Source organism: Microtus pennsylvanicus, chromosome 6 (assembly GCF_037038515.1).
Source record: "Microtus pennsylvanicus isolate mMicPen1 chromosome 6, mMicPen1.hap1, whole genome shotgun sequence".
Lineage (NCBI taxonomy): Eukaryota > Metazoa > Chordata > Mammalia > Rodentia > Cricetidae > Microtus > Microtus pennsylvanicus.
The window spans coordinates 128,071,328-128,098,612 of record NC_134584.1 but is presented as its reverse complement, the minus strand read 5'-3'; the positions used below and the strand labels follow the sequence as shown (position 1 = coordinate 128,098,612).

General features: G+C 43.0%; 2 protein-coding genes across 2 annotated transcripts in view; both read right to left on the bottom strand.

Moving 5' to 3' along the window:
* Nucleotides 1–1,235: 1,235 nt before the first annotated feature.
* Gjd4 (gap junction protein delta 4) lies at nt 1,236–3,874 on the bottom strand. Its single transcript, XM_075977977.1, has 2 exons — nt 3,811–3,874; nt 1,236–2,257 (listed from the first exon to the last, which is right to left on the bottom strand). The coding sequence occupies exons 1-2, from the start codon at nt 3,872–3,874 to the stop codon at nt 1,236–1,238; spliced, it is 1,086 nt and encodes a 361-aa protein (XP_075834092.1).
* A 17,956-nt stretch (nt 3,875–21,830) lies between these two features.
* Ccny (cyclin Y) overlaps nt 21,831–27,285 on the bottom strand; it is an 83,407-nt gene continuing 77,952 nt past the window's right edge. The window contains exons 9-10 of the mRNA XM_075977746.1: nt 26,634–26,796; nt 21,831–24,138 (exon numbers count right to left, since the gene is read on the bottom strand). Of these exons, the coding sequence (XP_075833861.1) occupies nt 24,022–24,138; nt 26,634–26,796 (280 nt within the window). The 3' untranslated portion in view covers nt 21,831–24,021. The remainder of the gene's footprint in view (nt 24,139–26,633; nt 26,797–27,285) is intronic.

Sequence of the window (27,285 nt, the reverse complement as noted above, 5' to 3'; positions counted from 1 at the left end):
TCAAACTCACTGCCTCTGCCTCCCAAGTTCTGGGATTAAAGGCGTGCCCACCACAGCCCTTTTAAAAGAAGAGAGACACGAGTTGGCGCACTGATCTGCCTCTCTGTGAATTCCCTGTTGTGTTATGAAGCAGCTAAAAGGACTTCTCTAGTCTAACCTTGGAATTCCCAATCTCTGTGACTATAAAAGTTACATATCTTTGCTTTATAATTTTGTCTCTGGTATTTTGTTATAATGGGAAGAGACCTGGTCACTTGTCCTCATCATTTAGATCATAAAACCCAATAAGGACAAGTTCAACAGAACAGCCATATATGTGTTGCCCATGTGTGCTTCAGTATTGCCAGGGCATAAATTTCATTTATTCTTTTTTTTATAGTAACACAGACCTTTTTGTTATTATAGCTCAGCCTACCAAAACCTATGCTGGGCAGTTAGCAAGATGGACAGACTGCTTTCCACCCTTAGTATGTCAGCATGCCTGATGGTCATACTTTGGCAGGGTCTTCAGTTTGAAGAGCAACAAAGAACACTAGAGTCTAGCTCCCTCGTCACTCCAAAGAGAAAACGGAAGTCCAGACCAGTGAAGGGAGCCGGGGCTCAATGGTAGACAGTGAGATGAGAACTTTGATCCCTTGCCTAGAATATCGCCATCTCTTGTGGCACCTGCCTCGTGGCTGAAGTGAGTGTTGCTTTTGTAGAGCAAATCTCAGGTTCTGATCTCTCACTGTAGGACTTTGGCTTCATAGACACAGCCTGCTCCTATTGTGGGGGGGTGGGAGGGGGGCGCACCAGAGATAACCACTCAGACACAATTTATAGCCAATTGAGAGTCTTTATTACAACTGGCTGAGAATATACTTAGGTATTTCGGACCTAAGTGTAGCAATGAGTTTTTAGAGTAAAGGTTTTTTAAAGGCAAAGATCACATCTTGGTGTTTTGCTCTGCAACCGCAGAGGGAGGTTTTGCTTAACCAAGTGAAGTGGATAGGGGAGGCCTGCACCCGCAGGCAGTTTAACTGAAGATGTGTTTGCTGGGGCGTCTTGACCTCAGGTTCCTAGAATAGTGTTGAGCAGTTTTCCACAGGATTCTCCATCAAGGAGATCACATTTCTAGTTAAACACGGTCTCAGCAAGAACATGGATGAAGGGACTTCTGCACCGTCTTGCCCTGTCATAATGCAAAAAGCAGCACAGTGCTGGGGAAAGGGTCTGTAGGTTCTGTGTGACTTTCCTCACACCCACTCAGACTTTTTGGGTCTCAGGTGGGGGGCACTGCCCGATGTGGCCAGCCGACTAGGAGCCAGAGGCTGGCTTGCTGAACAGTGCCGAACCAGGTGGCTCTGGGAGGCCAAGGGGAGCTCACTTGACCGGGTGTTTTTGCCCCCTAGGTCCGAAGAAGTCTCTCTGTGGGGTCTAACCTCATGCTCTATGTGAGCCACCACCAACCTGTCGCCAGCTGAGGAAGTGGCCTCACCATCGTCTTGGTCTGAATGCTCCACCAGTCCTGACACAATGACCTGACCAACGTGACTGTCGCCTGCCTGCCCTGCTGTGCACATGCTAAAGAACTCAGGCACACCCTGCTCCTCCTGGCCGCCTTCATGGTTCACCTGACCCTGGCTTTGACAACCCTGAGGGTCCTGTAAGAGACAAGGGGGGAGTGTGGGGACTCCGCAGACTGGTCTGGCCTCGCCCTTCACCCCTTGAGTGGTCCCTCGTGACCTCCGCAAGCTGCAAAGCAGGTCCGCCAGACTGAGCAGGAAGGATAGCGCGCTCATGGCCCACACGAACAGCATCAGGAGGGACTTCTCCGTGGGCCGCGACACGTAGCAGTCCACAGTCCCTGAGCAGGGCACACGAGAGCAAGAAATTCGGTTGGGCACAGAGAAGCCAAAGAGCAAGTAGTGCAGGGAAGCCAATCCCGCCTCCAGCAGCGTGCGCAGCAGCAGATGCACTAGGTAGGCGGTGGACAGGTTGGGCACCCGGGGCCTGCAGGCTCCCTCCGCAACCAGCTTCGCCCCGCGGTGCAGAGCGTAGGCGCCAAAAACTGCCGAAGGCAGGAGCAGCGCCAGGCTCTGCACTAACCAGAACCGCAGCGGCGACACTGGGGAGAAGAAGTCGTAGCAAACGTTGGCACATCCTGGCTGCAGGGTGTTACAAACAAACCTCTCCTGTTCGTCCTGGTAGATAGGGGACCCTGCCAAGACCACCACCAGCATCCTCAGCAGGACCGCCACGACCAGCCAGAGCATGCCTAGGCAAGAGAAAGTGTCCAAGGATCAGTGTCCAAGGTACAGAAGGCTGCCTCCACACAGTAGCTTAGCTACTACACCCTGGGAAGACACAGAGAGCAATAGGGTCAACTATTTACACGTGCGCGCACGCGCGCACACACAACTATTTACACACATGCACGCGTGCACACACACTGGTGGTAGCAAGGATCAAAATCAGAACCCTGTCGCTTGCTATGCAAGGAAAGTTCTCTGCCGTTGAATCCCTCCACCACCCCTTGAGGGTGATTACTTCCTAAACCTTTGCTGTGCTGGGAACAGCCCTGATTTGTAAAATGTTTCCAGTGAGCAGATCTGAAACAGCAACATGGTCTGGGCTGAAAGATCCAGAGAGCATTTTGACTGAGCAAATCTATGTGGTTCGATCTCACCCTTCTCAGGGATTAATCTTTTTAAAGGACAGCATATTCCCCCATTGTGCTGAGCAAATAGAAGGTGGTAATTCTAGTGTCTCCCTTATTTATGATATCAGCCTATAGGGTCCCTATCATCATAGGGCCTGTAGCTATTGTGACTTTGGGTTCTTGAAACTGAATTTCTTTAAGAATGTTGCCTTTTCTAGTCTTTCCAGATTCCTTTCCTCTTAATCCAGTCACTATTAATGATACTAACAAAAACTGTGAATAAACAAAAGAAAAGAGAAATAACTATCGTTTATAAAGGCAGTCAAGCCCAGAGAGAAGCATCATGAGGCGATGAAGTTATGAGCTTAACCTTTCAATACCAGGATTATGTATTCTAATTATACAAAATAAGAGTGAAAGAAAAACTATGAACTTCACATCAGGCAAATCTTAACCTTTTCTTCATTCTTTTTTTCAGACACCATGCCTCTCTGAAACTGACTTGTTCAGATCAATCTCAGGTATCTTTATTATTCTTTTGTTAAAAGAATAGCTAGGGCTATTATGCAAGACTGCAACTCGGCACTTGGAAAGCTCTGGCAGGAGTTCAAGGCCAGCCTGAGCTATAAAGAAAACTGGGAAGAGGGAATGAATATATCACAAGGGGCGGGGGACAGAGCTCAGTGTTTGAGCACCTTGCCTTAGTGTATCAGCACCTCATGGATGAGGCCCTGAGCTCTAACCCCACGACTATAAACAACTAAATTAAACTTGGGATATGTGTTAGAGTGCTAAGAGAAATTAGCAATATTATAATATAATTTCCAAAATAAAACCTAAAAAAGTAGATGGGGAGGCACAACATAGCATTACTTTCTCATTTATTATACCTGATTCTGCCTTCAAATTCAGAACTCAAAAGCTGAGAGAACAGATCTTTCCTGAGACTGATCATGACCCCCCCCCCACATCCTCCTCCAGTGTTGATGGGAGCAAGGTATGACCCTGTGAAGTTAGCCAGGGTTCCCACGCCAACAGTGATATGCTGACCTTCCCTGGGAGTGGGCCAGACAAACTGAAAACTGAAATCAACTTTTTAAAGGGAGTCAATTTGATTAAGACACAAAACCAGAACAAGATTTGGGGGATATTTCCCCTCCAAGACTCACCCACAATGGTCATGTTGCAGTTTAAGGTGATAATGAGGAACCCCAACAAGTCCAAGTTCTCCATGGTTGCTGAAAGAGGCCTGTGTATTCCAAGAATGTTTAAAGAAAAATCAATGGTTCTTTTTTTCTACATCAGATTTTAAGGTGAGCACCAAGCTGTGGAAAGAAAGATGTGCTCCCAGGCCTGGGCGGTCAGGTCTCCTGTCTCCACACTGAGATGCTTGGCCTGAAGCTGCTTGCCAATGAGACACTCCTGACAACTGTGGGGCCCAGAAGCAGGAGTCGTCTCTCTGTGTGGCTATTCTTACCCTCACAGGACATTCCAGTCTTGTAGCTGTGCTTGGACGTCTCCATCAGAAAAGCCAGGCACTTTAGGGTATAATAGAAGCTACTACTTTTAGCCCAAGGAAGAAAACTTCTGTTAAATAGCCAATGAACTATTGGCTTTTTCTATCACTGGAGTTGGGAAAATGGCTCAGTTGGTAAAATGTTTCCCGCATAAGTATGAGGACCTGAGCTCGAACCCCAGCACCCACATAAAATGCCAAGCATGATGGCGCACGCTTTTAATCTAAGTGTTGAGGAGGCAGACACGTGCTGTTACTAGAGCTCACTGGCTGGCAAGACTCACTTAATTGGTGAGCCCCAGGCCTTAATGAGAAATGCTGTCTCAAAAATCAAGACGAGCAGCACCTGAGGCTGACATCCAAGGTTGATGTCTGTGATAGTTTGGATGGTAATAGTCCCCAAAAGTTCGTGTGATTCACATATTTGGTCCCTAGTTGGTGGAACTGTTTGGGAAGGATTAGGAGGTGTGGTCTTGTTGAAGCAGGTGTCTCACTGCAGGTGGGCTTTGGGGCTTCAAAAGCCTTTGCCATCTCCCATTAGTTTTCCATCTCTGCTTTCTGCCTGTGAATCAGAATGTAAGCTCTCAGCTACGGTTCCAGCAACATGCCTGCCTGCCTGCTGCCCTGCTTCTTGACACGATGGTCATGGATTCTAGTTCTCTGGAACTGTGAGCCCCCGGTCAAATACTTTCTTTTATAAGTTTCCTTGGTCGTGGTGTTTCATCATGACAATAGGAGAGACAATGGCAGACATCTATGTGCATGCACATATGTGCACGCATTTGTATGTACACGGCATCTATCTATGCACACATGAACACACAAAGCCATTTCCTCATTCAAAACACGTCCACAGCCACTTGTGAAGGAAGTCCTAAAATGTTCATTTTGCCCTGTCTACAGTATAACGAGCACCAGCTCCTAATGGTTAACACTCTGGACTCTGAATCCAGCGATCCAAGTTCCTATGTTGGTGAAACCTGTTCCCTGAGGAAGAGACCTGGTCATTCACCCTCATCAACTCAGACCATGAAACCCAATACAAACGGGCTGTCCATGCATGTTTCAGCATTGCTAGGGGCATGTGATACTTCATGAAGTATAACCACTACCACCACCCCCACAGCCTACAGGGATCTTGGCCTTATTGCTAATTCCTGCACCACTGAGGTAAGCACAGATCCGCACCTCAGTGTGGGTGTCAGGTCTAGACTATGACTTGGGCCATCTTCATCGGCAAAACCCCAAAAGTCCCCTACCGTCAGTGAAGTCACTGTATCTCTACCCACAGCCTCATCTCTGTAATGAGAAGACTCAGTTTATATATATAGTCCCACAGTGCAAGTATCAAGTAAATGAGAATGTCTTTTTGTCCATACAAGCTGCTCTTGATGGTGTTCTTAAAATAGAAAAACCCAAAAAAGTTAATTATTGAGATTTTCTGTGGGACAGAACTGAGGTTCCAGTTTCTCAGAAAGCAAAAATGACTCTAGCTATGGAGAGAAAAAAAGACAATGAGGACAGAAGTGGACTTGAAGAGAAAAATAACCAAAAGAGACAAGGGTGGATGAGAGGCAGGCTAGCCCTTAGAAGGCAACGCAGAAGGAGAAACATGGTTGAGAAGCAGCCTGAAGGCCTTCTGTCAAGGCCTCGTGATGCTTGATGGTTGAACTATTAGCTTAGGCTTGTCCCACTAGCTCGTATAATTTAAATCAACTAGCCTCTATTAATCTGAATTCTGCCATGTGGCTCAGTTACCTCTGCTCTGTTCTGTATGTCAAACTTCTTCAGAGTCTCCTGGCATCTTCCTGGCATAATCTACATGCCTGGATTCCTCCTCTTCCTTTCTCTCCAGAAATCCCACCTATCTCTCTTGTCTAACTATTGGCCATTCAGCTCTTTATTAAACTAATCACAATGACACATCTTCACACAATATACAAATTTCCCAAAACAAGCAGTAATTAAAAATCTCCCAAATAAAAAAAGCCCTGGGCTAGATGGATGTAGAGTAGAATTCTATTACATGTTCTAAGAAGTAATAGCAATACTACTCAAATTATTCCATAAGATAGGAAAGGAAGCAACTCTTCCCAAATTCTTCCTGTGGCACCAGTATTATCTTGATACTGAAACTAGATAAAGACCCAATAAAATTATATTATATGCCACTCTCTGCTGAACACAGATGCAGAAACTCTCAATAAAACATGTGTAAGCTGAATTCAAGAGCACATCAAGAAGATTGTTTACCATGTTCAAAATGGTTTCATCCCAGAGATACAGACATGTTCAACACAACTTATGTAGATCAATAAATATAATCTACCACATCAATAGACTCAATCACAGATGATCATCTTAGTAGATGCAGAAAAAGCCTTTGTCAAAATCCAGCATCCTTTTATAATAAAATTCCAGGAAACTTTAGGGATATGGAAGATAAAATTCATCACAATAAAGCAGATAGATAGATAGATAGATAGATAGATAGATAGATAGATAGATAGATAGAAAACAAGCCTACACCCAGCATCATATCAAATGGAGAAAAATTGGAAGACTTTTCATTAATATGAAGAAAAAGACAGCATGCCAACTCTCTCCATTCCTGTTCAGTAAAGTACAAGAAACCTTATCCAGAACAGTAAAACACATGAAGGAGACACAGGGGCTACAAAAGGAAAAGGGAGAAGGTGATATGATTCTATATATAAAATACCTTAAAGGTTCCCCCCCAAAAGACTCCTACAACTAATAAACACATTATGTAAAGTAGCAGTAAAAAAAATTAACACAAAAATCAGTAGCTAGATTATTTACCAACAACCACCAAATCAAAAAATAATCTGGGAAACCATCTCATTTACAATAGTTTCAGAAATCTTGGAATAAATTTAACTAAGGAAGTCAAATACTTGTATAATAACTTTAAGACACTAAGAGAGAACTTGAAAAGGATATCCAAAGATGGAAAGACCTCCCATGCTCATGGATTGGTAGGCGTAATACTGTGAAAATTGCCATTCTACCAAAATCAATCTACATATTCAACACAGTTTCCATCAAAATTCCAATGGAACTCTTCACAGAATTGAAAAAAATTAAAGTTTATATGGAAGTGCACACACACGAGTTCACACACACACACACACACACACACACACACACACACACACACATCATAGCAATCCTGAACAATGAAAGAACTTCTGGAGGCATCACTAGCCCTGATTTCAAGCTGTACTGCAGAGCTGTAGCAATGAAAACAGCATATTGCTATATAAGCAGGCACTTGATCCATGGAATCTAATTGAGGACCCAGATATAAGCACATGCTCCTACAGGCAACTGGTCTTGACAAAGAGGCCAAAGGTACACACTGGAGAAAATACAGCAGCATCTTTAACAAATGGTGCTGGCCATGCAGCTATATATAGAAGGATAAAATTAGATCTTTATGTCTCAGACCTGCACAGCTCAACATCAGTTGGCTCGCCGTCTTCAGCATAACACTTGATAGCCTGAATCTTTCTAAGAGTAGAAAGGAGGGGCTAGGTTTCAGTGCATAGGCACAGAAAAGGACTTTCTGAACAGGACTCTGGCACTGCAGTCACAATAACAACTGGCAGATGGGCTCACAGAAATATACAAAGCTTCCGTACAGCAAAGAACAGCATCGTGTGAGTGAAGAGACACTCTACAGGATGGGTAAAAACCTTTATCAGCTATACATGTGACAGAGGACTAGTATCTGGAATACACAAAGAACTAAAAAGAGAAAAAAGAAATATCAAGGGCAGAAAAAAATAAACAATGTAAAAATGCAGCATAGAACTAAACAGGAAGTTCTCAAAAGATCAAATAGAAATGGTAAATATTTTCTAAATGTTTAGGAATTAGGGAAATGCAAATCAAAACTACTTTAAGATTTCATCTTACCCCAGTCAGAAGACTAAGATAAAAATATACTGGCATAGATGTGGTAACATTTATTTATTGCTGGTCAGAGTGAAAACTGGTGCAGGCACTATGGAAATCATTCTGAGAGTTCCTCAGCAAACTAGAAATAGGTCTATCAAGAGATCCAGTTGTACCAGCCTTGGGCATATACCTAAGGGACTTTAAATTCTACTGCAGAGATTGTCTGTGTTCATTGTTGCTTTATTCATGTAGCTAGGAAATTGAAACAACCTAGATATTTATTAACTGAGGAATTGATAACAAAAATACTGTATATTTACACAAAAGAATATTGAGCTGTTAAGAAAAATGAAAGTATGAAATTTTCAGGTAAAGGGTTGAAACTGGATACAATCATGCTGAGTGAGGTAAGGTGGACTCAGAAAAGCATAGCCTGCACACTTTCTCTCCTGAGTGAATGCTGCTTTGAATCTTTAGAGGTACGTGTCTCATTTGGAAGACTCAAACAGGTCAGGAAGCTAGTAAGGGGTCATGACAGAGGTTGGGAGATTTCAAGGGGGAGGAAAATAGAATGCAGTGATCTAAAGGAAAAAGTAAATAGAAGAGGAAATGTTAAATGGGGTGGGGATGGGAGGGCAGGGTGGTGGAGGAAGAACATGGACGAATAACTAACATAAAAGACTCTTTAAAAGCTACATGTGAACCAACTACCATAGAAGTATTCCAAATACACACACACACATACACACACAAAAAGAGTTCAATGTCTAATAATGAGGACCAGCATCCTCACTATATATAACTGGTTACCAAATAAAATCCCCCAAAGGAAAGGGTTGCCTCTTGGTGAGTTGTTGGCCTTCAGAGTCCCATAGATCTCTAAACTTTGCAGGCTATTACCATAGCTCTTGGTTATCCTCTAAAGCTTGAAACTAGGACTCTATTGCTGAAGAAACCACATTCCTGAGTCACAGATCATGGAGTGATCAAGCCAGTGCTGATTTAGACTCTTCCCTGATGGTTAGCTTTTGTAATATTGGCAGGTGCTACCCACACTACTAGAGCAGAAAAGTAATCATCCATCTTTGTGAACCCCCTGAAATAATGATTGGCCTGGCCAGAAATGCCACTGGTGTAATAGTGGCAAAAATACTGTGGGAAGAGTCAACCACTGTCTAACTGGGCTTAAAGTACATTTCTCAAAATGGAACCCCAACATGGGACAGTTATAGAGGCCAAGAACTGGGAGGCTGGATAGGTCATAGGGCCTCTAAGAGAGCCTACTATTTACTCGGCTAAGTGGTTATAATTTACTCTGCTAAGTGATTAGAGTGTTAAATCGCATCCTTGTTACTTATTGTTACACCTGTAGAATGGTACATCTCAATGCCAGGTAGAGAAACTTCTTTTTGCAATAGAACTGGGCACAACTGGGCAATGCGCCAGGAATAAGAAACTGTCATATACTCAGCTCTAAATGGAACATCTATATTACAAAGTCCTAGGCTCGATGTCATCATGGAAGATGGGTTGAAAGTGCGTAAGGGTCAGAGGCAGTGAATGACCACAACAATTCAGTTTGCTGAACAACAGGGCAGTTGTACATGTGAACTCACAGTGGTTGTGATAACCATGCACAAGCTGGAGCCAAACAAAATCCCAACATGGAGTGGGGAGGTGGGCACAAAGCCCCACCCGTACCTGAGGAGCTATTGGTAACTAACAATTGCTGGGAGATAGAGAACTAGATCTTTCCAAGGTTATGACCTCTGGTAGACAGATGCTCCAGCATATGCCCCACCTTTAGAGAGTATTTGAGCAGCACAAATTGAACTGCAGAGTTTTGGTTTTGGTTTTTTAAAAAAAGGTTTATTTATTTATTATATATACAGTGTTCTGCCTGCATGTGGAAGAGGGCACCAGATCTCATTACAGATGGTTGTGAGCCACCATGTGGGTTCTGAAAAACAAACTCAGGACCTCTGAAAGAACAGTCAGTGCTTTTAACCTCCGAACCATCTCTCCAGGCCCTGTTTTTTTTTTTTAAAGGATACAAAATTGGGTGTGTAGGGAGATGGGGGTGGATCCAGAAGGTGTTGGGGGGGGCGGAAGTGAACAGGATCAAAATATGTTGTATGAAATTCTCAAAGAATCAAAATATTATTTAAAACAAATATAAACAGAAAAGCAAAAACAACAGTGAATAAGACCTTCCTGTTCTGTAAGCTATAGCCCTATAACAGACTCCAAGAGCAAGATTCAGTCCGTCGTCATTCTTCATGTTCACAAACTTACTATACATACATACATACTTACTATACATACTTACAATACTATACATACATACATACTTACTATACCATACAACAGTGAATAAGACCTTCCTGTTCTGTAAGCTATAGCCCTGTAACAGACTCCAAGAGCAAGATTCAGTCTGTCATTCTTCATGTTTACATAAACTTACTATATTATAAATACATACATACATACTATACATACATACTTAAAATACTATACTTACATATATACATACTATATATACATACATACTATACCTATTGTAGGTTCTTGTTGTCACAGGAAGGGAGACAAGAAGGAGAGTGAGATGCACATACAGAGAGAGACAGAGTGGGTAAGTGTTGGGAGCAGTGAGACCCCAGATCCTGAATTTCTTGTAATTCCCTGATCTGAGTGCCTACAGCTGCTCTGAGCACGAGACCTTCAGGAGTTCCTGATGGCAGGAGAGTGGTTTCTGGTGGGTTTGGCTGGAGCATGGCTATCTCTATATAATCTGCCCCTGAACACAATAAAGGGGGCATTCTTGGGGAATTCTCTCTGCCTGTGTGTGTCTGTGTATTTTAATCTCCAGCCCCCTTGCCCGAAGCTCGAGAACTGGGTGCCAGCGCACAGAGCGCAGACACGGGGGCGCGGTGCGTGGCGCGTAAGAAGCGGAGAAAAAATCAAAAGAAAGCAGGCAGGTATAGTTGGATGTGATTATAGTAATTCCAGTGTCACATGAATAATTCTTGTTAAGAGGCAAAGCCAAACCAAGGATGGTGGAACATGCCTGTTAACCCAGCTAGGTGGAGGTAAAAGAGGGTGATCACTTGAGGCCATGAGTTTGAGAACAGATTGTGCAACATAATGAGACTTGGAATTGAAAAAAAAAAGTTGACGATGGTTCAGTGGTCTGCACTTACCTAGGCTACATGTGAATTTATACAAGGAACTTCACGGTCCCCATCTGTGTGATTCCGTCTGTTCTCTTCCATGAAAGGTTAGAAGGTAAGGGATGGCATTGGATCTATTTTAAAACTCACAGCTGTTAAACACAACTCCCCAAATATTAATAGACACTTTGACTTGGGACAAGTGGTTAGCCTGTGTGTCACCACCATTGAATTATTCAGAGCATAGCACAGTGGTGTCTGGAGGCTGAGAACAACGGTGACTTCATTCTGGAGACAACACTCTGAATAGTGGCAATTTGAAACCTCCTCAGGAGGTCTTGTCAATTCACATTTTTTCTCCTCAGCAGTAGAAATAAAAGGTAGGCAGGAAGAGTCACTGAGTTTATCCAGGGCAGCTGGTCTAGCCTGGGCTTCCACAGACCCCACAGTATGACCACCATGCTGTTTCCTCATACAAACAGACAGATGACAAAGCCAAAAAGTTAAGTATGAAAAAAAATAGCCAAGCATTTAAAATAGAATGAGTGAGCCTGCGTAGCTTAGTGGTGATGTGTTAGGCATGTGGAAGCCCTGGGTTCCATCCCCAAAGCCAGGAAAACAAAAGAATGAGTAAATGGTAGGCAGATAAGAGCTATACTGCATGTCCTCATTAAAAGACTTTAGAATCCCAAACCTGAGGTTTACAGTGACAGCCTAAACCTCAGCCAGGGAAATGTGATAGGAAGAGAGAGAGAGTCAATATTCCTTCTACCTTTGCAACCCATCCACATGGGCTTGCTGGACAACACAGCCACATTCAAGCTGAGTTATTGCCACTCAATACACTGACCTACACTGTGGTTTCTGCAGATACCTTTGTCTCTCTCATGCCCAAATGCTTCACATAGTAGGGCTCAGGAAGACTGTGCAAGGTTCACAGTTCTTAGAGTGTCCTTCAGTACACTCACATTCACACACAGAATAGACTACCATAGCCACTTCCACACTCCTCATTTCCAGGCTCCTTCCTCTTGGTGAAAGAGGGTACTTCTCCATTTGTCTCTGATTTTCACCTGATGCACTCTTCCTTTTGTACATGTCTTTTAGGGCCTCCTGAAACCTAGTAGTTCCGGAATGATGCTTAGAAGCAATCGGCATCTTACTTTGGATGGACCACATCCTAGGCAGAATGGGAGGTCTAAAGATCCTAGATTTACCCTGAGGTGCTTCCCGCAAAAGACTCGGTCTCCATTAAAACCTTTGATGTTCCCTGAGGCGGTTCTCACAAATGGGTTGGTTCCTAAAAGGCTCATAGCTTGAACTCTGGGCCACTTATCTGTGCTATTCTAGAATTTTCTTTCTACAATAGTTGCCAGCCTTGAGTATGGGTCCTGAGCATTTGAATAAATGATGATGCTGAAAAATTCTGTTGCTCTAGTTATGTTGGGAGAATTTTCTGTAATTCCCTGTTCCTTCTTGCCACAAAATGCAAAAGAAATTTCAACCACTTGGGGCACTCAAATTTCCTCAGTATTTGGCTGTGAGAGATTTGAGCATTGAGACTCAGGGAAAGTTGTGTAAAAGCTATGGGCCCTGGCCAGGGAAAATAAATGGTGTGTAAGTTTTAGGCTAGTTGGTTGTTATGAACACTCATTTCCTGTGAAGCCAGTCAAGTTTTAAGGAAGAACAGGTGGGCAGGGAGGGAAAGAGAAGGGGAGGATATAGTGGTGATACTGTTTCCTTACTGTCAACTTTCTTCTTTTGTAGTAGATTCCTTTGAACCTACAATTATGACTGTAATCTATGAAACTTCACTATGGTGTTAGAAAAGGTTGCTGTACTGGTTAGCTGGGTTTTTTTAAAATTTTAACGTTTTTTATTATGCATGTGGCTGTTTTGGCTGTGTGTATGTCTGTGCACCTCATTCATAGCTCATACACACAGAGGTCAAAATACACACAGGTTTTGGATCCCTAGAACTAGAATTATAGACAGTTGTGAGCTAGACATCCTACGGGTGCTGGGGATCAACCTGGGATCCTCTGGAAGAAAAAATTGCATTTTAAAACACAGAGACATTTCCCTAGCACTGTGTTAGTTTTAACGTTGTGCATCAGTACTTAGAGTGGGTTTTCTAATGAGAGTGTTCTATTGCGTAGACATACCACAATTCTGTATCCATTCATCTGCTGATCAGCACTTAGGCTGACTTCAAACCTTAGCTATTGTGAATAGTGCTGTGATAATGACATGTAAGCATGTTTGTGGGATGCGTAGAGACCCACACTTAGATACACTTCCAGGAGAGGCATAACTCATTCTATGGTAGCTCTTATTTTAGGCATTCGAGAAACCTCCACACAGACTGCACCAATCCCACCGGTGGTGAACAATGCTCTTGTTCCCACATATTGTTGCCAGCATTTACAGTTTTCTTACTCCATTGCCTTCTTCTATTCACTCATCCTGCATGTTCATGGGGTGTGTGGTGCAGGCACCTTTCTAAGTTCCAGTACAAAAAAAAAAAAGATGAAGGGCCATTACTTTCATGGATCTCTGCAACTTGAACACAGGAGATTTCTTCCTCCTAAGAGACTGGTTGTTACTACAGTCAAGTAACTGTAGTACTAGCTTTAACAAACAACCTTTAGTGCTAGATTCCCAGATTCTCCAAAGCTTTTATACTAGGACTTGGCAGAAAGTCGGAAACCAGCCACCGCTTCTATAAAATGCCATCCACAGGCCAGCCCCACCATCTGTTTGCTTTCTGCATTTAGCAACTATAAAAATAACAGAAGCACCCAGCAGCAATTATGCATTTATAAGTACACTGTTTGCTAAGTCTTTTTAAAGTTAGAGTATTGCAGCTGTCTCTACTCCAGAAGGACACAATTAGTGGGCCCTGGGGACAGGTGTAGCTTGGATTACCATGGCTGGAAGGACAGCTACAAAATTGATGACCTGAGGATGGTGGATGAGATGACCTTTCCCAAGTCATATAGCCTTTCCAAGGCTTCAGCAACATGTCAGATACAATAGGGCACATCTGCCTCCCCCTTCATCAGGAAGCTGCAAAGGGAAAAAGAAAGCTTGCCAGTTGGAAGTGTCTCAAACTAGAGATCAGTATTTTATTTCTGAAAAACAAAGTGTATCCATGAAGGTACCTGTGGGTTCAGAGTCTTCCATATTTGTGGCCATGTGTCTACTGAGACCAGCTGCCCCTAATGCTGCTCTTCAGCAAGGCAGACACAATGTGGGGAAATATGACTTAGGCGCACACATTTCTCACCTGGTATTCCTTCTCTTCCCATCTATTCACATTCTAGACACCCAGGTAGCCCATTTCTTCATTTACACGCCCTCATGGCTCAACTCTATTATTTGAAATATAAATACTGTATTATAGCCTCTCCAGCAGACCACTGGTGTGGGAGGCCCCTGTGTGTTGCTTGTATTGGTTAATTGTAGGAGGGGGGCCTACTTGTTCATCCTGGCTATCCTGGCTAGCTTAGCCCCGAAATAATCACACATAAACTGCGTTAATTAAATCACTGCTTGGCCCATTAGCTCTAACTTCTTATTGGCTTTTCCATCTTAGTTTAACCCATTTCTATTAATCTGTGCATCACCAGGTGGCAGTGGCTTACCAGCTAAGTTTCAGCAGCATGCCTTACTCTGGCGGTGGATCCATGGTGTCTCTCTGACTTTTTTTCTTCTACCCAGAATTTAGTTCTGTCTTCTCCCCTATCAGGCCAAGTCCGTTTCTTTATTCATTAACCGATACAAGCAACACACAGAGGGTAAGACATACTCTTCCTAACTGAAATGGTCCATTTTTCTGCTCAACATCTCCCCTCCCCATCATCATCCTCTTCTTGCAGTCACCACTTCTGAGTCTGACTTTCCAGAGTCCCTACGACTCATGCCTGCACACCAAGGAGTATGCCCTATGCAGTAGACTGTCCAGACCCATAGAGGTTTCCACCAGCAGATTCAGTCACAGATGAGAACTGAAAGAATGATACCCAGTTCTGAGTGTGCGCAGTGCATGCCTTAGGTATTCATCCAATGGAGACATGTAGATATACATACTAGCTCTTATAGACAGTGTTAGAGAGAACCTAGGAGTCCAAGGCTCTCTTAGACCATGCAGTTTTCTATCTCTTCAGCTATACACCCCCAAAAGGAATTACTGTGGTAACTCCTTCAGCCAACAGCCTTTAAGATACCAGCCCACTTTGGGCATGGTCTTGTGTAGTCTCAGTGCAGATAAAAAGCATGTGAGGGCCTCTTGGCTACTGGATTTAGTCCCAGTTCCCACTTACAGTTCCCAGTTTCCACTCGCAGACTCTTCCAACCTCATGCAGTTGAATTACTCCTCTGGGCAGCTGTATAAGGTTTGGCTCAGCTGACCCACCGACATGGCAATTTCTCACCACTCCATGCCCATGTGGCTTATTCCTGCCTACTAACAGCTGAGTTACTGCCTCCCATGGCCCACACCGACATAGCTTGACTTGGTCCCACCTACTAAGTCTGCCACCTGTGGATCTCTACCACAACTCCTCCGTGGCTTCTCTGGCTTCTGCTGGGCCTGCTCTGAGCAGGTCAAGCTCTGATTCTAGGAACAGGGGCTCTAGCCCTGCACCTGGAACACAGGCTTGTGTTCCATGAATTCAGATCTGTGAATTCCAGGCCTGAGCTCTGTCCAGTAACCTTGTGGCTTACAACAGCCTAAAAGCTCTGGGTTCCTTGATATTCTGCCAAACTCAAACCTCCTCCATGTGTGGGCATGAAGCTCTTAAGTAATTAACTAAATTTGTTAGTAATTCTAAGTCTCAGGTGACTCAAGTACTGATCTAGGGCCTGCCTTACTGCTGCAACTGCAATACCTGCTGGCCAATCAAGATTACTACACCTACAACAATTTTCTGAAAATTATAATGGAGTAAATAAATTTGAAAGTTGTAAACCAAGTCTGGTCAAACAGAAATGGTTCAGAGTTCTGCCCTAGTGCTGACTACTGCTTGGTCCCTACAGCGCTGTGTGGAACAGATTCCCATGTTCTATCAATGCAGATGCAAAGCACTAATGGTTCCAGTTTCCAGTGCACACAGAGGACTGAGGATGGCTACTCTTTGAGTTTACCCCCAAATAAATAAACTTTTGTTATATACTCCATTCTGGGCTATTGTGGAACTCTCTTGTATGTCAACAAGGAACTACTGAGTTATATAGTCTATTGTGTTCTGAGGAACCTGCTCAGTTTTTCCACAGTGGCTTTATCAATTTATATTCCAACAATGCAGTGGTTCTCTTTTCTCTACATCTTCACCAACACATATCTTCTGGAACTTAACAGGTTTGTGAAGTGGCATCTCATATCATTATAGTGACTTAATTTCCTTGATCTTATTTGTGTGTGTGTGTGTGTGTGTGTCTCCATCTCCACCTGCTGCGTATCTGGATATCTTCTGTGATGCCTCTGTCTGCTTTGCTCACCTACTTTGGCCATGGCTCCACTTCTCTAGCTCTCTGAACTGTGCAGCACAATATACACTTTTTGCTCACCAAAGAGGTACAGGTTTGAGCCCTGTACAGCAGGGAATGCAGTAGATGCATCCCAGTGACCAGAAGATCATACACAAATGGGTAAGAGAAACAGTAGCTGGGGATGAGAGCTGCATAAGAAGTGAAGGAGTCATGAAGGGGAAACAGCCTCCTTCTACAGTGTCACTAAGTGGCATTAAAAGATGTGTGAATGACAATGAGAAAACCTGTGAGGTGTGTGAACATGCCAGGAGTTAACAGCTCCAAGACAGAGCCTAAACCACAGCTTGGTGTACTGAGTACAACAAAGGGAAGTTGGCGGTCATTTTTATGCCACCACACCTTCCCAGTTGGCAGCATGATAGTGTCTCTTATCTTCAGGTCTTTTTGATGACACCCATTTTCCTCATTTAGGAACTGTATACATGCTAGCTTCCAAGGGCTGCAATAACAAGCTTATTCACACTGGATAGCTCCCAATATACCTTCGTCCTGCTTTAAGGTGATGTATCATGTCAAGGTATCAGCACAAGGTATAAAAGCTGTAGGAAAAAGGCCTGCCCATCTCCTGGTAGTTTCTGATGGCACAGTTCCTTGATTTGTCTATTCAAAGTTCTTACTCTTTATTCCCACCTTTCTTAAAGGGACTGGATGGTAGATTTAGGGCTAGTCTTGATTAGGTATGACTTCATTTGCAATATATCCACAAAGATCTCATTTCTAAAATAGGTTAGATTTATAAGGTTTGGTTTGGCGTAAAAGCTGAGTGGATACTGTTCATGTTTTTTGAGTTTTTCTTCTCACCAGTGACATATAAAAGAGGGACCTCAAAGCTGTGGCCGGTCTTCTAGGCTTTACCATACCACTAACTGAGCAAGTTTCAACCTGCCTGAACCCAAGCATCCTCGTCCATTCCAATAGCAGCAGCCTCCTGAGAGCTCAGTAACTCAAAAGTTTATTGTGCTGGACACACTGTAATCACTTCCACACTTCTCAGATTATGCTATAATTTTGAATGGCATCTTTTCTCCATCATACCTAGGCATTGGCTATTGCCAGTGAATTAAAAAGTTCTCAAGTTTTGTACTGGAATCTTTAACTGCCACCTTACTAAAAGTGTACTAATATCTTTCTAGTTTTCTCTTAGATTTTCTTGGTGGTAACCAGATTCGTTTTAGGGTTCTCAAATCATGGCTGTATATGATACCCAACAACAGATGGCAGAAAAAGATCATTTGTAGGAAGAAATAATGTCCAGGAGTGGCTCATGTGCATCTGTTACTAAGACAGGTTCAGATATTCTCATGCCTACAGGGAGAAAGTGGATCCACTTTCCATCATTGCTACATTTGAACTATTGATCCAGCACTCAAATATTGCAGTTCTGAAGGCAAGGCCCAGTATCTTCAGTCACAACCTGCAGCAACATGATAGACATAGGAAGGGCTAATTCCTCCCAAAAGTTGTACCAACAAATTATTTCAAGAATTGGCTAATAGTTTGTTGCCAATGTTTCATGCGTGAGGAAGGCAGAGCTCTTCTTCCTGTTGGCTTTTGTGTACAAAGGCAGAAGCTGTGCTTCTTATCAGTTACTCTCTGAGCACCACAGCCACACTTGGCAACGAAGTCCAGTACCATATAGTGAAATTTCAGTAGCTCTCCATAGTAACCCTCTTTCCCACATCTCTTGCATATATCTCAACTCAGAAAGTCACTTCCATTCCAATTTCCATACACCACAATTCAAAGTATACAGTTGTAGCTGTTTGTTGAGGCGCCCTCCTGCAAAGCCCTTGTCTTTATGTCCTGCAATGAGCCCAACACCAGCAGTATCGAGCACCATAAATGGTCAATATAAAGCTTCTGAATATAATACGTATATCATCTAAAGTTTACATTAAAATAGACTTATTAAACAAATACATATTTTCTGGGTAATATTCTAGAATACTGCAAGTGACTGGGCAAGACTGGCAAGTGTGTGACACACTGCTGCTTTTCTACTGCCCTATCCCTGCTCTCCCCTTCCCCCAAACAGAAATCTCAGAAGTGTGAACAATTTTGGGATTATCCAGAATAAAGACAGAGAAATTTGGAATCCTTGTCATTTGTCAGGTCATATACCCACTGATGTATGAGGTCACCAAGATGTCCCATATGGTATCCAGGTCAAATATCCACTGATGTATGTGGCCACTGAGACCTCAGACATGGTACCCCACACTAGTTAATACTTCACAATGTTTTCCTTCCAAAAAAAAAAACATTGGTCTTTCCCCTACAGTCTACCCTAACTTTCAGGTACCCACTAAATGTAATAACTTTTACACAGACTTCAGTAGCTGGTGCTTAGTGCAGATGTGGGAAGCTTGGAAATGGTTGTCTATTCATCTCTGGACAGGTAGGACATGCCACAAGGAGCCACAGTCCCTTTTTCAAGGTTAGACTTCCAGGACAAGGTCAGGCTTGCAACCCTGGGAAGCAACACTCTTCCTAGAACAGCTCCACTTGGCACGGTCGTGGTGGTGAAGTCAGATATCCGTGTCATTTTTCTGATATTTCTCGGTTATCTATAAACCCAGACAAGAATACGATGGCTAAATTAAGTGGAACTCTACTAGAGGACAAAGTCAACAACAGCTACAGCAAAGGAGCTGGGAAAGGACAGAACATAACTGACTTTGGAAAAAACGTGGCCTTTATGTGAGAACTGCATCTATCAATGACCACCCTCGCATCCCCAGGGGAACTCAGGTGGGCTTATGCTTCGTTTTACATTATGCGCCCCTTTCCTACCAGAATTCAGAGGTGTATTCCACAAGAAGCACTTAGGATGTGTTTTCATGTATTAGCAAGAGTCTCTGAGAACAGAAGTGAAGGTAGTTTGTCCAAGTTCAGACTTTGAATGGAACTCTAGGTTCTATTACAACACAGATTAACACCAACACCAACAAAATATTACATATAAGCTCAAGTCATGGTTAACAATTTTGTCAAAACTCCATTTATTTTGAGATGACATTCTTTGATTACACATTTGAAATAATTTATTTATATAAACAAAAGTACTCAAAAGGAATAAAGTCCCCTACCCCCAAACAAAGCACAAAAGGATACAAGATAGTTTACTGGGACCTGTAAAACCCAAATGTCATCCAGTCAGACAACATGTTGGAGGGCATTTTTTACTATAAATAGATTCTTATAGAACTCTCTATGCCGTTTTTTGTAATCTTGGCTTGGACATAGCTCACCCTGCAGCAGTGCACACACAAAAGCGGCTTCCAGTGACTCTTATACAGTCAATAAAAGTAATCATTTTGTATGGTTTCTGAAGAAATTTCTAGTCAAAGTGGCACCAGAAGACTGATGACCTTACCGTGTACATACTCAGTAAGAAGCTCTAACAAGCAGCATAGGAGTATGGCTTGGCCAAGTCACCAGCACTGAGCACACGCTCCACTGACAACCTCATTTCTAATGCAGTTTGCTCCTGGGAAGGCTATTCAGGTGCTGCTCGGTGCTCTGCATTCAGTGAGTTGTTATTTCCATGGGGGCCTGGAGTTTTCTTTGTTCATGAAATGGAGGGTTCAAGCCCTAAGTAAGCACTTTCCCCAACACTGCTGAAGGCTTTGTTTCCTGGTTCTTCTGTTAACAAGTATAGGCACTGGCTGTGACTGGCTTTTCAGAAGATCATCCATATTTTTAAGAACTACCCAGCCTCAGCGCTTTGTAAGACAGAGACATTATTTAATGACAGCATGTGTTCTACCTTGGTCCTACCTGCTTCAAGTCCCAAGTGGGTCTGGTCTCATAGTCTTTCAATCATCTAAGGCTCACACACATTCTCATACTGCTTAGAACTAGTTTATTCACCACCCATAAAACCTTACTAGATAGCCTGGGCCAGCCTCAAAATTAAGATCCTCTTGTCTCAGCCATGTCCACTGGGTTTACAGGCCAGTGCTACCACCCTGGAAAACCTGTCCAATTTTATCTCAACATAACTAAAAAAAAAAATACAGCAGGAAGGCAGACACTATTTGTTCTATGTACATATATATTTATTTAACTTATTAAATACTTATAAATAACTAGGAATATATATATATATATATACTCAAAACTTAAAATATGGCCCCAGGTTGCAGTCCCTAAAGTATCAGGAATATGCAAAATCATGACTCACTAAATTCTTCCTTGAAGCTCAGTTAAGCAGCAAAAATCCCCTGAACCAAAGGAAACCCCAAGATGGAGATGTCCCAGGCAGAGACCATGGAGAAGGAACACAGAAGAGCTAGCCCCAACAGCTGGAGGTGTGAGGCTTTAGCTGGTCTCACCTGAGCATTAAGGCATGAGAGCACCTCTAGGGCCTTCAGATTCTCAGTACTTTTTAAACTTCATTTAAACTCAACTACTTTCCTCTCCCAGTTGAAAGTGTAAAACATAATTTACCAAGATGTGTTGTTTATTATTCTCCAACAAATTATATTTGCTGTTTAGATCAAATTTAAAAGTCAACAAACTGTGTGGCCTTCTTTGTCCTTCAGTGACGAGCTCTCCTCTAAAGGCTGCATTGAGAGCACTCCTGAACAGCATCCACTGTTACCTGCTGGACACCAAACTACTTTGCAAACAAGTTACAGCCACTATGATTTAATAACACATACTGTTACATTTTTTGTTTTTTCTCCTTTTTCTTTTGGCAAGCTTAGAACAATCCAGAGAACAGAAAATAAAGTCTTCAACATTGTATAGGAAAATGAAATGGGTCTCTACCTACATGCCTAGTGATTCAGGCTAAAAGGTACAACTGAATGAAATCCTTAGCGCAAGAAACACAATCAATTAATACAAATTAACACTCACTGATGTGTAGGGAAGTTTCCTATTCAGAGGTAGAGTCCAGTGCACAAGGCTTAAACACAATAGCCATCAGTCTGAATAAAACTGAGCCAGGCTTTAAGGAGTCACTGTTGATGTCAGGTATCAGACTGTGTGTACACACATACAATAAATAGACTGTACAATCTTTTAAAGTAGTTTAATAAACTCCACAAAATAGTATCAGGTGCATTGAAATATTTACAGAAGTCAATTTCCAAATCTCCCATTCAAATAAAAGGAATAAAAATAAGATTTCTGCAATCAAGTCAGCAGTTCTTTTCTGAAACGGGCTGGTAAAATAAGGTATTTTACACGAGAGGAAGGAACTCATCTAAGAGGTATTCATATTTGGCTAAGAAAAATAGGTCCCTTTTAGAGTTCTAGAGAAGAGAGAATACGAAATGACACTTTCCTACATTTTAGCCTCTGTTTAAGGTTCTTGAAGAGAGAAGCTGATTTTGTTTCCCACTTAGAGCAAATCATCAAAGGTGCGATAGGAGGGTAGTTAATTTTTCACTTCCTGTTTTGGACATGTAGGCTAGAACTGCTCACACTTCTGACTAGGAACATGACTGCAAACACACTCCACTGAACCCTGACTGTAACATTTCTGGCTCCATGCTCTTGGGATTCTGACATTTTGTTCTTTTCATTTCCAAAGTGTGTTCCATGGAGAGGGACCTGTTGGGGTCAGGCATATGATTTCTGAGTATTCAACACAAATTAACAGACAATTCTAAACTCTTCCCAGCTCACACAGAGGAGGATGTAACAAGCCGAATGCTAGCATTTATCCCAAGTGTCTCAAACAATGAAAAACTTACAAACCTTGGTCACTGTAACCTACAAGGCGCAGAAGCAAAGCACTTATGTGTGAGTGACTTGGATTCTTGGACCTCAGGTCAGATTTTCTCATTGACAGGGTACCTTTAACCCCTTTATTTTACTCAACAGAAGAGTCTGATCTAGCCCCAAAGCAAATCAGAAACAGTCAGAAAATACAAACGTTGGTTATAATAAAGGAAGCATGAGCCTTCACAGTTTGTGTAGCTTCTCCAAGCACCCACAATGAAAATGCAAGTTGAGTTTTTTTTTTATTCAACCATTCTGTGAAAAATACCTCAGGAAATAGTAACATTTTTCCCTTTAGTGATCTTCCCGCTGGAATACCCACCCACCCACTCCCTCCCCCACACTTTTTTTTTAATTTTAGATTTTTAAAAAAACCGTATACAAATAGACTGAATTTGATTTAAAGTAAACATATAAAAGTCAAGAAGAATATTGCTTGCAACAATGGACATGGAAGTAGAAGAATGACCAGGCAGGGAGCACATGGACATGGCTCCTCACAATGAGGTCAGGCAAACCTGGCTCCCCGGATGCTTCTCTCTCCAGGACGCCTATGCTGAGGACCACTGCCTTCAGCCACAAAGTCTGACTGAGTTTTGTAATTACACCTTCATGTTAGCAGAGAAAGAGAACTGGGGAAGGAGAGGGGTGACAAAAACAAAACCAAGAACAACCAACTGCAAGAAAACTGGAAGGCACAAGCACCCATGTAATCTAGATAGAACGTTCCTGGACTGAGGCAGGAGAGGGAGACTTTTGGTTCAGCACTACAGTTAAGTTAATCCGGCTATTGTTGGAGGGGAATCATATTAACAAGTGTGTAGAAACACAATAAGCACATCTCACTTGTGAGGAAGACAGCTCGAGAAGATGATGCAGAGATAAACAAATCAGTACTATTTATTTGGATGTCTGTGCCATGGTGGGTACAAACTATATTCTCTGCTCTGTGGGATCAAAACCAAACCAGAATAAAAATGAACAAACAACTCCCCACCCCAATCCCAAGAAAGCAGCAAGAAGGAGCGCAGGAAGTCTTACAGAGCATACCGATTCCAAGGGCACAGTATGGCACTCCTGACTCGGATGTGCACTCAACTCTGCTACCTACCTCTGGCTCCATCTGGTATTTATGACCAGACAGGGACCCAGAAACAGTCAAGCTACCAAGTACTCTCTGCCTCAATACAACTTCCCTTTCCTTCATTTCCTCTCCAGGATTAGAGTCTTTTTCCTCCATGAAAGAAGTGCTGTTCATGACGGCCGGGAAAGCTCGATACCGGGTGCCAGAACACTGATTTCACATCCCCTAAAGCCTCTTAGTGTGCAGAATGCAGTGTGGAGGCAGGCGTGAAGGCAGCCTTGACGGGGCTGTGTTCAAACAGAAGGGGGAAAAAAACAGAACAAACCACCCCAAGTTCATCTTTTCTCAAACAGGAGGAGAAACCAAGGGATGGCATAACCTCAGAAGGGTGCCCCAGTTAGGAGATGATGGCAGGGGACCACCGTGGCAGAATCAGGTTGTCAGCACTTGCTGACCGCTTCCTGGTGGGTTTTCTCAGGTCCTTGTACTTGTCCTCACAGAGACGAGAGATGGCCTGAGAGAAAGAAAGACAGTGCAGGTCAGGACATACACCAGCACCCACAGGGACCCCTTAGTCAGGGGCTCTGCAAGGCTGTCTGCCTTCGCTGGCTCAATAGGCCTTGCTCCCCGGCACAACTCCAACTCTGTTTGAAAACTGGGTGGTGGTGGTGGTGTGTGTGTGTCCTCATGATCTTGGAAGCAGAAGGGAGGGAATGCCCAATTCTACTGTGAGGGACAACTACAATGAGGACAACCATAAGAACGATGGCAGCAGAAAAACCTAGGGTTCAGGGTTTTTCCCAGGAGCCAACTGATATGGTGGGTGTTGGTGAGCCAGACTCATGGACTCTGAGGGATGGAGGGGTCACACAGGGCCAGGATGGAAAGACTTTGTAGTCTGCAGCCAGCATAAATCTGCCGGTACTTTTTAAGAGAATATGTTAAAATTCAAAACAGCATTTTAGAAAAACAACTTCAACAGCAGCAGAGAAGAAGGCCTGGAGGAGAGAAAAGAGACAGGCATCCATGTGCAAGTCATGGTCAAGTGGAGAGCAGAAGACTACCAGGCTGAGAGGCCTTACCCCTCACATGGTGCACACAATATGGGTGAACATAATAAAAACACAAGTCTGATTGTTCAGGGGCATCAGAATTCTTGGATCAAGTTCTTTTATGTAAACTTCCTAAGATTAGCAAGTATCTCTGAATTCGTAATAGCAACAGATAGCAATATTTCCTCTTAACCTCTCTGTATATGGTAATAACAGCTTTCTCTGTATATGGTAATAACAGCTTTCTCTGACATGTAGACAGAGAAGATAACACTCTGAGCCCATCTGAGAGTAATTTTTTTCTTGTTTTTTTGAGGCAGGGCTTCTAGAACTAGAACTACATCTGTAGGTCAGGCTGGCCTTGAACTCACAGAGATTCGCCTGCGTCTGTCTCCCGATTGGTGGGATTAAAGGCGTGTACCACCACTGCCCAGCGAGAATAATTTTTTTTAAAAGACAATACTCAGCCTGTAAAGGTGCACTGCACAACCAGCATGGTCAAGAGCCACATCAGTATCTCCCTGCAGTTCTGTTGGTTTTTTGTTTTTTGTTTGTTTGTTGAGATAGGGTTTCTCTGTGTAGATTTGGTGCCTGCTCTGGAACTTGCTCTCTAGACCAGGCTGGCCTCAAACTCACAGACATCCACACTTGCAGTTCTGTTTTAATCCAGTGCTAGGCGCCCAGCTTCTTCCCCTGCTTTACTAGCTGCTTTCACTTTCTTTGAAATAACAGACTATAAGATGGTAATTTTAAGCATGAATCCTTTCTTTCCCATGCTGTTGTCAGGACGTTTTATACAGCCACAGCTAGGAAACCAGAATAGTGTTCAACAGAAGAAATGTGGAGGAAATTCACACTAAATGAAACTTCTACAGAAACCAAAACCAAACAACAATAACAAATCCCTTTCCATCTCTGGCTTGATTGTATCCTACTATTGGCCCTGTCAGAGCGCCACCCTGAAGAGGGGGACAAGCAGCAGGTAACACCACAGGCCTCAATGAGTCTGAAAAGGGCTCTCCCATCTTCCCCTGTGGTTTAAGGTTTTGTGCTGGTTATTTTTTTTGTCAACTTGACATAAGCTAGAGTCATTAGGGAAGACAAAACCTTAACTGAGAAAATGCCTCTATCCGACTGGCCCTCCTGGGCAGGTGGCCCTGAGTTGTATAATAAAGCATGCTGAGCAAACCACGAGAGCAAACCATTATGTGGCATTCCTCTCAGGGCCTCTGTTTTGGTTCTTACCTTGTCTTCCCTTTCAATGATGTAGAAGTATAATTCTATCCTACTCAAGATGGTATTGGTCAGTGTTTTATCATAGCAAAGAAACCAAACTATAACAGGCTCTATGGATGAGATTATATTGCCTAGGGGCTGAAGTCCAGAGGGATGAGCTCAGGGTTGGCACAAAATGAAGAAGGGGAATCTCACTAGAGTTCCTTCTCACCACTTTGTCTTTCCTACCTTCCTTCTCTCTGCTTTCACAGATGTAACGAATGGGTGGAAACACACAGTTTCTGTGATAAATAGTCATAGGTTAGAACAACAGCCTTCAACCTAGACTCAACAGTGAGGCAGGCCTCAACTCCAACCACAAAAGAATCCTTTAAAAAAAATAATAAAAGCTTTTCTGGATTCTTAATTGCTAAGGTCACTTGGCAGCTTCTTCCCACTTTAGGAAAAAAGCACGCTGGGAAATACTTATTTTGTGGGCTTATAATCATAAAAACAAAACAAAGCAAAATCATAAACACAAGGATGTTAAAAAATGTTTGATTTTAAAATACACTTGGTGTACATTAAGTAAAAACTGCCATCTGACTGTTAAAATGAAGTACATATGTATTTAGTTATCCACCTAGGGTCCTGTTCATTTCATACCACACTCTGAGAGACAGTGTTGGACACAGAGGTGGTAATGGGACAATGCACTGCAGCAGAGTGTGAATCTACTTACCTCAAGTTTGTGGGCACGCTCCCTGCTTAGGGGCTCCAGGGGAAAGCTCAGGTTGTTTGCTTCTGCCAGAGAACGAAGATCAAAATAATACTTGGCATACACGCTGGAAGGAACATTGATGTTGAACTGTAGGAGTTCTAGGAACTGTCGCTCCAGCTCATTCCTGCAGAACAGAAGCAGCAATAGCCGCACTTAGTCGCCTACTAGTACTGCCAACCACTGAAGACTAGACTGCAGAAAACTGTGTCCTCCAGAAAGAAAATTTATCTAATTAACTGCTTGGTTGAACACCAGCTATGAAATACTACTGTTAAATATGCATTAAGAGGCAAATCTACATGAGCTGGAGCCCAGAAAGATGATCAATAAGAACTGCATTAGGGAGATTTGTGTCTCTAAGTCATGAAACAGACAATGCTCATCCCTCCCTTACCTGTAATGAATTCATCAAGAACGGTAAGGACAGGCCCAAGTCTCCGAAGATAGCTAGAGAAGCGGCCTCTGTAGCTGAGGTCTATATCTCCTCAACGTGTGTGTGCAGTATTTAGGAGCTTCCTATGGGAAACGACTAGGGGAGGGGTTCAATTCTAGCTCCAGTCCTTAAAGAAATTCCATTAGCCTGGGAATTGAGCTGGGAGAGGGGGAACATGTT

Bases quoted from the DNA above. Each gene is read 5' to 3' on its own strand.
- Gjd4 (XM_075977977.1), bottom strand. From the start codon at position 3,874: ATGGAGAACTTGGACTTGTTGGGGTTCCTCATTATCACCTTAAACTGC. The intron at 2,258-3,810 runs GTGAGTCTTGGA...TCTCTTGCCTAG, and splicing joins CTGCAACATGACCATTGTGG to GCATGCTCTGGCTGGTCGTG.